The 11,641-nt window shown below is 44.8% G+C and overlaps 2 protein-coding genes and 1 pseudogene across 3 annotated transcripts; 2 read left to right on the top strand and 1 right to left on the bottom strand.

Moving 5' to 3' along the window:
- Positions 1–254: 254 nt before the first annotated feature.
- LOC134216875 (protein gustavus-like) lies at positions 255–3,198 on the top strand. Of its 2 annotated transcripts, XM_062695658.1 has the most exons (3): positions 255–274; positions 567–1,473; positions 2,654–3,198. In XM_062695658.1, exons 2-3 carry the CDS (start codon positions 768–770, stop codon positions 2,680–2,682), a joined length of 735 nt encoding a protein of 244 aa, XP_062551642.1. In that variant the 5' UTR covers positions 255–274; positions 567–767; the 3' UTR covers positions 2,683–3,198. The 2 variants fall into 2 exon arrangements, with proteins under 2 accessions (XP_062551642.1, XP_062551641.1); XM_062695657.1 differs by lacking the exon at positions 255–274 and having other exon boundaries at positions 486–1,473.
- On the bottom strand, positions 2,996–5,802 carry LOC134209942 (general transcription factor 3C polypeptide 3-like; annotated as a pseudogene).
- Positions 5,803–6,998: 1,196 nt separating this feature from the next.
- Positions 6,999–9,863, top strand: LOC134212720 (septin-interacting protein 1). The gene is made up of 2 exons (XM_062690806.1): positions 6,999–9,029; positions 9,205–9,863. Exons 1-2 carry the CDS (start codon positions 7,160–7,162, stop codon positions 9,795–9,797), a joined length of 2,463 nt encoding a protein of 820 aa, XP_062546790.1. The 5' UTR covers positions 6,999–7,159; the 3' UTR covers positions 9,798–9,863.
- Positions 9,864–11,641: the final 1,778 nt, after the last annotated feature.

Here is an 11,641-nt window from a genome sequence, read left to right as displayed (position 1 = left end):
TTCATTTTCATAAGGATTTTTATACCGGGAACAAAACACAGCTTTATTACTGATTATTAACAAGCTAAACGGAAGGTTTGGAATACTCGTTAAAGTAAAAAAGTCTTGGTAAAACAAAAATGATGTGGAATATTTTATTTGGGATACCAATACTTTCACTCAAAAAGCTGCTGGTTGCACCTGACAGTTCGTGACAGCAGTTGACTGGCAGCAGCTGAAGTTACATTTTTTCCTCTTTGCAGGTCTCGTCTCAGCATACGGCCATCTCAAGCAAGTATATAAATATCAACATTTCTTAATCTGCCTGATTTGCGCCAGGCTGTTCAATGTTAATTCTATATGGCTTCAAAGCTAAAACTTAATTCAATTTCCGTAAACAAGGGCTACGCTTACTGACTCCTAATTGGGACCCAATATCAACCTGTTTTAATTTGTCTGACGATCTGCGATAGGATGGCAATATTTAAATTAGATCGCTAAAATTCCTACAAAGTTTTTTGTTATTATTTATTACTTCCACGCTAACAAAAATCACTAACAGCATTTCCGTTTTGTTCTCCTTGCAGATACAAAAGTAGCCGGGTCCGGTGCTAAGGTCAAGCGATCGCCGCCGTCCACAGAGTATATCGCCATCCACCTCAACGTTACTGCCCCGCGTGGTCCTGAACCGCATCGATCCCCATGAGTTTGAGCGCATTCGAGTTTCGTACAAGGTTGCCATCCGAAGCAACCGCAGCAGTCGTACTAATAGCGGGGCTCATCCTGGCATGAACATGGGCCAAAAGATCAGTGGAGGTGTCAAAACGGTCAGCAGCCGTGACCAACCATCGCCCTTTATCCCGAAGATCCCGCGCGAACTGGCGGCGCACTTCCAGCGTCCGGCCCGACTAGATCTCCTGCTCGATATGCCACCAGCCGCTCGCGAAACGCCGATCAAATACTCCTGGAACTCGGAGGACCGCTCGCTCAATGTGTTTGTGAAGGAGGACGACAAGATGACATTCCACCGGCACCCGGTGGCACAGAGCACAGACTGCATACGGGGCAAGGTGGGCTTCACCAAGGGACTGCACGTGTGGGAAGTGTTCTGGTCGACGCGGCAGCGAGGTACGCATGCTGTGATCGGTGTTTCCACATCCGAGGCACCACTCCACTCCGTAGGTTATCAAAGTCTGGTCGGTTCGAACGACCAGAGTTGGGGCTGGGACTTGGGGCGCAATATGCTGTACCACAATTCGAAAACCTGCCCCGGCGTCACGTACCCAGCGATACTTCAGCCAGACGAGACCTTCCTAGTGCAGGACAAATTCCTAGTAGCGTTAGACATGGACGAGGGAACGCTCAGTTTCATCGTCGACGGTCAGTATCCGGGGGTGGCATTCCGGGGGCTCAAGGGACGAAAGCTCTACCCGATCGTGTCCGCAGTCTGGGAGCACTGCGAAATCACCATGGAGTACATCGGTGGCCTCAATCGTAAGTATCCATTCCCTTTTTATTCAATTGCCGTTGGAAATTTAAAACGACTACTCAAAAGTTTGACATTCGATTCGAGCGGCGCCATTCGCAGGCTGACCCAAACAACCAACGCGATCCGGCGGAGCGCAGCAGTTTTTCCATTTGTTTTTTTTATTGAGAGCCGGACTGAACCTTAGCCTTCGCGTCATCCAAGGTTAAGCTTTTGTGGGTAATTGATTTTGCCGAAATCGATCAAAACCAAAAACAATCGATACCTTTATGAGCATGTTTAGAATCACTTTTTTGCTGCTTTAACGAAAGGGTTTTAATTTTTTGTGGTCAAGCAACTATCCTTTTTGGGCGTCGGATAACTTTCTGATTTTTGTTTTTATTTTGAGTTGACCGATCGCAATGTAAACAAATAGGTGGAATAGTTAGGTGGCGTCGTCGGTTGGAATGGTTTGCACGAACGAGTTGTAATCCTTGCGCGGTGGGTAATGACGGATTTGGGAAAGTGATGCGGATATTTTGGTGAACGGTTACCATTACTATTGTAATGCATCAATGTCAGCTAAATATATCCTAAATTCTGGTAAAAGTCCTTCAGAAACCGAGTTTTGAAAGTTGTTTTCCGTAACTATAGTTGTGATTGGATAGCTTTTCGAATAGTTGGAAAATTTAAATGCGACTTTGAGATTCTTAACGTTTGGAGTGAAAATAAAAAAAACAGAATCGAATCCAAATGCATACCATATCAGCTCATAATTAAATAAAATCGGTATAAGGCTCGTGCCTTGTGGATAAGGCGGAACCAAACGGACGAACATCTGCGGTGATGGGAAATTACCGGAGCTACCAGAGAAGGCGAGTCTCAATTTTGTTATTTGGATCAAGAATCCTCGGTTGATGTTTTTGCTTTTCTCTTCCAACAACGTTGTACCGAAAAGCTATCATTCCACTCAAAAATCAAACTTTTTATAAAAGGCTCGGAGACCCATAATGTTATAAACCAATCGCCGAGCTGAACAAATGTCTATCTGAACGTGTGTGCATGCGAAAACCGAAATACATTTGCTATCTTTCCATACAGTAATTCTTATCCTGTTTTCTCGCAACAAGTTGCAGTCAAAAACCCTAAACTATTGACTATTAAACTACATCCATAACCCATCTGACATACACTTTATTCTTTTTGCAGCTTTATCGTCTTCCTGCAATCCACCATAGATGAATTCAGCTCTAATCTGATAAATCAGTCGTGCAACCAATCCATTTACGAAGTGGAGGCAATCCGACATTTTGAATGCAATCATCGTTGCAGTGGTTCAACACATCAGAAATTTAAAAGCCCTTATAAGCTATGAGATTGGAGACGCGTTCCTTTTGTACAGGCCATTTTGCTATTATTTTCTTTTGCCTTCAAGTTGTGAAGGCATGTACCGGCGGATGAGATCAGTACAGCCGGATAGGAAGATGACCCGATACGGTCTATCAAAAGGATTGGTACAAACAAATGCTGGAACAAATCCAGTCTAGGGCTCTATTGCAGCATCGAAACAAGCCACAAGTATGCGGATGCGGCCAAGGCAAGTCTCGTCATCAGTGAACTGACCTTACACGAGACCCGCAGTAAGCTGAGCAGAAGGGCACGGCTAGCCAAGTAGTAGACATCTGCAAACAAGGTGCAAAACGGGTTCGACATGACCGCCTTGAGATTGTTCGCCAAGATAACAACTTTAAGCCACTGGTCCAGTACCATGTTATTCGGAATGATCACAGAATAAATCGCTTTGTTGGCATTGGAATCATTCTCTTCTACCTCGTTGACCATCTCATGAACCTCTACGTTGGTGTGCGCCATTAGAACGTCTAATGTTCCATAAGCGCGATCCATGGTGTTCATAGCTACTCTTCGTGAAACTTTTTGGCCAGCCTCTAGGCCGTTTCCACCAAAAACTCTCCCCTTCGCTCCTTCGAAATGGACGGCAGCATAGCAAAAGGCATTTGAAAGATTGCTTCTCTTCACCCTTCTTTTCCAACAACTGAACACGTTTCATTCGTAGATCAAAATTTTTCGGATCCTATTTGATGGTCCGGGCGTAGCACATCAACGCCCGGCTAAGATTACCTAGATTCTCGGATATCTCCGTAAAGCGAACCTACTGTTGGATGTTGAAGGTTGCAATGGCCGCGATTAGCGAAAACTGTAGGAATTTTTTCGGATCTTTCGTTTCATATATTTAAGCTAACGTGACGAACGGCTCGTGCACTAACGGCATTTGTCGCACAATCTCCAAACATAACTTTTTTAGCCACCTCGGCGTGTCCACGCGAGTAGCAAAAAATGGCTTGTCCCATCGATCCTTGCAAAGCCGGTGGCAAAAACCTTCGGTATCGTTTCATCGGAGTTTTGCCGTCAACCTTCACCTTGCAAATTTCCCCTCAACGCATCAATCCGCTTTAAAATCTTTTTCGAATCAGGAAGACTTCTTGGCCAACTTTCGCCGTGTCGCCCATTTTTCTTCTTCCAAGTCCATTTCTCCGCCCTGCTGCATACGGGCTTGATATTCCGCATAGCTGATCTCACCGGCGACAAATTTATTGATCAATATTTCGTTCCGCTGTGGGTTTTCATCGTCCGTTTCCGACTCCGGGAGGGCTGACGACTGTCGTGTTCTGGCCGTCTCCTCCGTCTCAATCCCTACAACGACGTCGACGCGACCGTGGGCCTGCGTGATCTTCGGGGAGTGGCAGCCATATTTTGGATGTACTCGGTTCACCCGGCAGGGGAATTTCATTGGCTTCGACGAATTGGGCTAGTTCCTGCGGGTCCAGCTGTAACTCGTCCAGTCCAGTTCCTCAACGACACTTTCCGCCTCGGACTGATCGGCAGCAGATGATATCTCGGGTACTTATTCAAAAGTAGGGATCCTATAATGAGAGATATGCGAAAGCGGCCATTGTAAGCCAATCGAGCATAGAGGTTGCTGACGTTTAATCATGTTTCTCTTTCAAGCGCCTAGGAAGGGTAGGGATTTGTTTTCATCGGGAAACGTTTCCCGATGAAAACAAACCCTATACTTCGTATGCGCTTGAAAGAGAAAGGTGATTAAACGTCAGCAACCCTTATTGAGAACTGTCAAAACGTGAGCCAAATGAACGTTGTTATTGTTGCAGATTGAGACGAGGTTGAGAGGTATTGAGATAAATTTTAAGAAAAGTTTCATCGAATAAATAATTTGTTTTACTTTCGCGAATAGAAGTAATATAGTTTTTGTATTGTGTTTCGCCTGTTTGTATTGCACTTTTATTTTAGTGATAAAGCTTATTTAAACACTGTTAGTGGACAGACAAACATAATCCAAATTGTTATCAAATGTAAAGTCATATACAAGCTTCAACACTTTGCGCTGCGGCAAGTGCTGGAAGCGTTTGCTAACAAAAGTAACAGCGTTGCTAAATCGTCTGGAAAAGTATTTGCATATCTCTCATTATAGGATCCCTATTCAAAAGGACGTATGTGATTTTGTAAACAAAGATTCAAACGTCGATTTGTCCGATCTGATGGCACTCCCACGCAAACCATTACCATAGACAGATAGGGGGAGGCTTCGACTACCTGGTGGTGGTGTTGGTTTGCGTGGGAGTGCCATCAGATCGGACAAATCGACGTTTGAATCTTTGTTTACAAAATCACATACGTCCTTTTGAATAAGTACCCGAGATATTATGAGAAACGAGAATGACAAGCGAAAAACAAAAACATCAATGCTGTCAGTAAATAATGCACGGTGAGAAAAACATATGGGGAAAACTGATAACTGACAGCGTCTTTAGTGTCTTTTCAATTGTATACCTAGGACTCATACACACCGATTTAGAATTAAGCGCAACACCGAAAAATTCCGAGTGTCGGGTCCCGGTTATTAGTTCCTGGTTCCGGTGCGTTCTGGAAATTTGAAGGGGTTCTTTTGGGAAGTTTACCTAAGAATGTCCAAGATTTTAAATGGGAAATAGTCAATTTGTAGTTCTGTGGAAAGTACGAATGATTTACAGTGAAAATTTTGAGAAATTACCGAAGAACTTCTTGGAAATAATTTAGAGAATTGCTCGCGTGAATTGAAAAAAAGTGCAAGCTAACTGAGCATAATGTTTATTCCATATCATCACGTAAACTACATTGTTAATTGAATAAATCGTTTCTCGCTAATCGCCCGTGTCCGAACATATGATTCACTCGTACGAGATCCACCGGAACATCTTTTGACATATGACGATTGTGGCCATGCAGTCCATACCACCGACGATTACGAAAGCGCTTCCAAAGGCGAATTTTCTTGTCACCATGATGCTAGGGCATTTACCGGCAAAAGCGAGAAGCCGAAGCCCAAGGACGTGATAACGTCCTTGCGGGGGATTAAAAGTTTCAGTTGTCACCGATGCCACTGAATTCACCTACTCGAAATAAACAAAACAAGTTTGGTTGGTTACTCTGGTAACAATGGATCGCAACTTACGATTCGAGCAATAAGCAGTTGCGATGAAGCGCGATGGGACGCGATTATGCGATTCACTTAGCGATTAGTTGCGATAATAAAAACGATGGCTTTTCGACCAGAATTTTATAAGATCTCGCAGCGATTAAGTGTGCAATCGCAAAGTGGCGTCCCCCTCGCACTTATCCTTAATCGATTTACTCGCAACAAGTTGCATTCGACGCAGGGTACTCCATCATTGTTTCCTATTGAATATTGGTCAGATCGGATTATGGGCTCGGAAGTTATGGTCAAAATACCACTTTTTTATAGAAAAATTGAGCAAATAAATGTCACTCATTTTTCAGGCACTTATCCTTAACCGATTTACTCTATGGGCTCAAGAGTAATGGCCAAAATACTATTTTTATAATGCACGAGAAAGGCACCATCACCGCTAGGTGGATTTATCAGGGTTTTTTTTATATCTTTCATGCTAATTTAAAAATAATAAATACTTTTCAAAAATATATAAATATTTTTTTCTATTGTTACGCGTAACAAAATTTGGAGAGACCCACACCCCCATATTTTGCGTTACAAAGCGTAACAAAAAATAAATAAACCCCCACCCCCTATTGCATTACGTACACAGAAAAAAATTCCATGGTAAAAGTTACTATTTCGTAGACTACGCCTTGTTTTTGAAACGACTATGAAATTTCAGTTAAATTAACCATGATTACTGAGAAATTCACCACTGATTCAGTTCAGGTAACAACATTTGCAAGGACCACAGTTGATTTCTACTGCGCGCATGGTAAAATCAAACGGGTTTGTTATCTGCTGAAAATCGTCGGTGCATATTCTTAAAATAACCCTCGGAATGGTAGTTTCCACCGCAACATTTTTTTCTGTGTAATATTTTGAACAAACCCAAAGGTCAATTTCAAGACTGGCATAGTCTGGCGTCTTTTTGTCTGTGGAAAAATGGAGCCACGCACGATGAAATATTTCAACTCCTCGATTTTGTTTTGACGTTTTGTCAGGTTTCGTGCAGGTAAACGAGGTAAACAGAGGGCAAACAAAATTTGGAAAGCAAACCAAAATTTATTTTATTTCTGTCATCATCTGAAAACGCTGAAAATCGATTCAATCTCATCGGAAATCAGATTGTTGTAACGATAGTGTAATAATTATTATTTTGGTATAAACTTCAAATCTTCACCATGGCAGACGAGGAGTACGAGCGTTTTGAGATCACCGACTACGATCTGGACAATGAGTTCAATCCGAATCGCCGCAATCGGCGTCCAACCAAGCACCAGCAAATCTACGGCATTTGGGCGGACGAGGATTCGGAAAACGAAGATCCCGATGAAGGGTCTTCGCGACGCGGTCGTGGCCGCCTCGGTAAGAAACCAAAAGATTATACGGCCCCGATTGGTTTTGTGGCCGGTGGTATCCAGCAGGCGGGTAAGAAGAAGGTAGAGGAAAAAAAGGAAAGCGATGGCGAGCAGGAGGATGATGATGAGGACGATCGGCCGCGGTTTGGAGGGGCCCCGAGCGGGACCAGTTCGGAATCCGAGTCGGAAGTGGTGGCAAGGGCAAACGATTTCCGATCGATGGCTGGATTTAGGAAGTATCCGGCTCGAAGTGGTGGACCATCAGTTGGGAAGGGAGTTGGCGGATGGGAGCAGCACACAAAAGGAATTGGGGCGAAGCTTCTACTGCAGATGGGTTACCAGCCTGGAAAAGGTTTGGGTAAGGATTTGCAGGGAATTGCAGCTCCTATCGAGGCTCACTTGAGGAAGGGCCGGGGAGCTATTGGAGCGTATGGTCCGGAGAAGAAAACGGTGGTCATGGATCAGAAGTTGAAGAAGGAGAAGGAAGATACGAAGGAAATTAAGGACAAAGATGCCAGTCAACAGTGGAGGAAGGATAAGCACAAAGGGCGATACTTCTATAAAAGCGTGGAGGATGTGATTGAAAAAGGGAAGAGAACGTACACTCTATTTGATAAGAATTCGAAGCTAAGTAATGTAAAGGTAATTGATATGACCGGGCCAGAGAGTAGAGTTTTGAGCGGATATCATGCCCTGGGACAGGCGAAAGTGGTGGACGAAGATCTCTACGATTCCAAAGCAACGAAGGAAACATCCAATTTTGGGTTGCCTGAATTGGTGCACAACTTGAACTTGATCGTCGAATATTGCGAACAAGATATAATTGCTATAGACAAGCAGAAGTGTGAAGCAAAAGATCGAGAGGAGCAGCTGGAAATAGAAAAGGAAAATTTGATTCGGATCACACAGCTGGAGGAAGATTACATTCAAACCTTGGAAGGAGCTTTGGATTTGGTGAAGGCGTTGGTCGAACCTGAAAGCGGTTCCGTTTCTTTGGAAGAGTGTGAAAGGATTTTCGTACGAATTCAAGGCGATTTCCCTGCAGAGTATAGGGAATTCGGTTTGGCAGATTTGGCTCCAGGAGTTGTTGCTCCTCTAATAGCTGCTCGTCTCAAAGAATGGAATCCATTCATAGACCCAACTCTCCATTTAGACTTGTTCAAACGATGGCGTTCCATATTGGGTTCTTCAGATACGGAGAAACGTAACCTTCTGGATCCTTACTCGGGTTTGATTTGGTCTGGAGTTATTCCAAGCATTCGTTCTGCTGCTACAACTTGGGATCCCCGGATTCATCAACCGATGATTGCTCTTCTGGACGCTTGGGCTCCTCTACTGCCGTCGTGGATCTTGGACAATGTCTTGGAACAGATTGTCATGAATAAGCTGACTACGGCTGTCGGGGAGTGGGATCCGCTGACGGACACCATTCCGATTCACATCTGGATTCAGCCATGGGCTGGAATACTGGGTTCGAAGATGGAATCCAACATTTATCCGACCATTCGAGAGAAACTGAGCAAGGCTTTGAAGGCCTGGAATCCCGAGGATCGTTCGGCACGGGCGATGATCACCCCCTGGAAAGGTGTTATGGCTGACGAGGATCTGCAGGTGTTCTTGACAAAGAACATTATTCCGAAGCTGGAGTTACGATTGACGGAGCTGGTGATTAACCCGTTGCAGCAAGACTTGGGTGAGTTTAAAGCTATAAAACAACTTATCTTACAAATATCTTTTTCAGTATGGTAAACCTTAACAGTTGTGAACAACATTTGATTTCTAGTGATAAACTAATTTGCTTATCATTACGAAATCAATTGATTTTTCCATAACAGCCGATGCTGATCTAATCTTCTTTCTTCTTCCAGAAATCTTCAATCAAGTATGGGAATGGAGCGAACTGATCTCCACCATCCAGATGGCGTCCATTCTGGACAAGTTCTTCTTCCCCAAATGGATCCAAACTTTAGTGCTTTGGTTGAATCAATCGCCCAACTTCGACCAAGTCACCCGATGGTACCAAGGCTGGAAGTCTCAATTCACCGAAGACATCATTCGGCAAGCGAACATCAAAGAAAGCTTCCGCAAGGCATTGGAACTGATGCAGCGCTCGATCGGCATTACAACCGGATCGTCGTCTACGTCTTCCTCCTCGGCATCAGTCACGGTGGAACCGATGGACACGATACCGCCACCTCCAAAACCGCCCATTATTTCCGACATTCACGTCGATGCGTCCCCAACGTTGGAGTTCAAGGAGTTGGTGTCGCAGAAGTGTGCCGAGCGGGGAATCATCTTTGCGCCGATGCCCGGCCGACGGGAGATGGGGAAGCAGGTGTACCGAGTGGGCAAACTGTTTTGCTACATCGATCGGTCGGTTTGTATCGTCAGCTTGGACGGAGGTGTCAACTGGACGCCGATTTCGCTGACGGCGTTGATCGAACGGGCCATAAGTGGATAAAATGTGAGTAAATAAGGGGAGAAAGTTTGTTCGAAAAAGTAATTTATTAATACAGATTAATATCACTCTCGCTTAAAACTTATTTTCATATCACCAACCTTGAATTTGCTTCAAGAAGACATGAAACCGTCTCCGACAATCCACAAAGTGGATAGGAACATGAAAGCGTTACCGGCGTGCTTAATAGCTGATCAGTATTTTTGTTTTGTTTGCATGGTGCAAGAGTCTCGAATCTACCGTTGCGAAGAAATCAACTAGAAGGCAGCACATTTTAAGATTCCATTTCAAGAACGGCGGTTTAGTTCAAACTTATTTGCTGTAGTTTGGCATAATACTTTAGTTGCCTATTGTGAGATCATGGTAGTTGGTATTCCCGTGAGAGATTTTTGCAGCTGAAAGCTTCCCCTGCGGAAGCTAGTGGAACTTGAACTGTCGACTATCTTTCGCCTTCTTCAGGTCAGTACTTCTTCTGAACCGTAACAGAAGTTTGAATCCAAAAGAGTATAAAAAAATTCTCAATTATCATCTCTGTATTCATTAACGATACAATTGGCAACCACCTAGGCGACGAATAAAAAATCCCGATTGGAAGCTTGGAACATGGAACTGCAAGTTCTAGCAAGCAGTACTGCAATCGCTAGGCTTCGCAGGTTGGGACAGGATAATCTACGTTGAATTACATCCCCGCAACTTCGACGTTGTAGCGCAGGAAATCTGGTAGATATGACAGAAAGTGTGGAAAAGTGGGCATCGAGGGGCTACCAAAGCTGTGGCATCACCATCGAGCTGGGAACCGGCTTCATAGTGCTAGGCAAAATGCGCCAACGCGTGATTGGGTGACAGCCAATCAACGCAAGGATGTGCAAACTGAGGATAAAAGGCCGATTCTATAGCATACTATAGCATCATCAACGTGCACGAAGGGAGACACGACGAAGAGAAAGAAACGTTATATGCACAGCTGGAGCAGACATACGATGGATGACCACTGCGGGACGTCAAAATCGTCATCGGTGACATGAACGCTCAGGTAGGGAGGGAGGAAATGTATAGAGCGGTCATCGGATAGTCCGGATAGTCTGCATACCGTATCTAACGACAACGGCCAACGATGCATAAACTTTTCAGCCTCCCGCGGAATGGTAGTCCGAAGTACTTTCTTCCCCTGCAAGAATATCCTCAAGGCCACATGGAAATCACCTAATCAAGTAACGGAAAACCAAATCGACCACATTCTAATCGACAGCAAATTCTTCTCTGACATCACGAACGTCCACACTTACCGCAGTGCGAATATTGAATCCGACCACTACCTCGTTGCAGTATGTCTGCGTTCAGAAATCTCCACGGTGTACACCACGCGTCGGAGTTGTCCGCCGTGGCTAAACATTGGGCGGCTACAAGACGGTAGCGGGTAGACTATCCCAAGACTACGCGCAACAGCTGGAAGTGGCACTCCCAACGGAAGAGCAGCTAGGCGCAGCGTCTCTTGAAGATGAATATTCAATCCGCCATTGGTAGCACCGCAACCGCTGCACTTGGCACGGTGCCCCCGGATCAGAGAAACGACTGGTATGACGACGAATGTGAGCAGTTAGTGGAAGAGAAGAATGCAGCATGGGCGAGATTACTGCAACACCGCACAAGGGCGAACGAGGCACGATACAAACGGACGCGGAACAGACAAAACTCGATTTTCGAAGGAAAAAGCGCCAGCAGGAAGATCGAGACCGTGAAGAGACGAAGCAAATGTACCGCGCTAATAACGCACGAAAGTTCTATGAGAAGTTAAGCCATTCACGTAAGGGGGCCCTCCTTAGCCGTGCGGTAAGATGCGCGGCTAC

This window comes from Armigeres subalbatus, chromosome 2, assembly GCF_024139115.2.
Source record: "Armigeres subalbatus isolate Guangzhou_Male chromosome 2, GZ_Asu_2, whole genome shotgun sequence".
NCBI classification, from domain to species: Eukaryota; Metazoa; Arthropoda; class Insecta; order Diptera; family Culicidae; genus Armigeres; species Armigeres subalbatus.
Note: the sequence above shows the minus strand (reverse complement) of the source record. Positions and strands in the feature narration are given on the sequence as shown.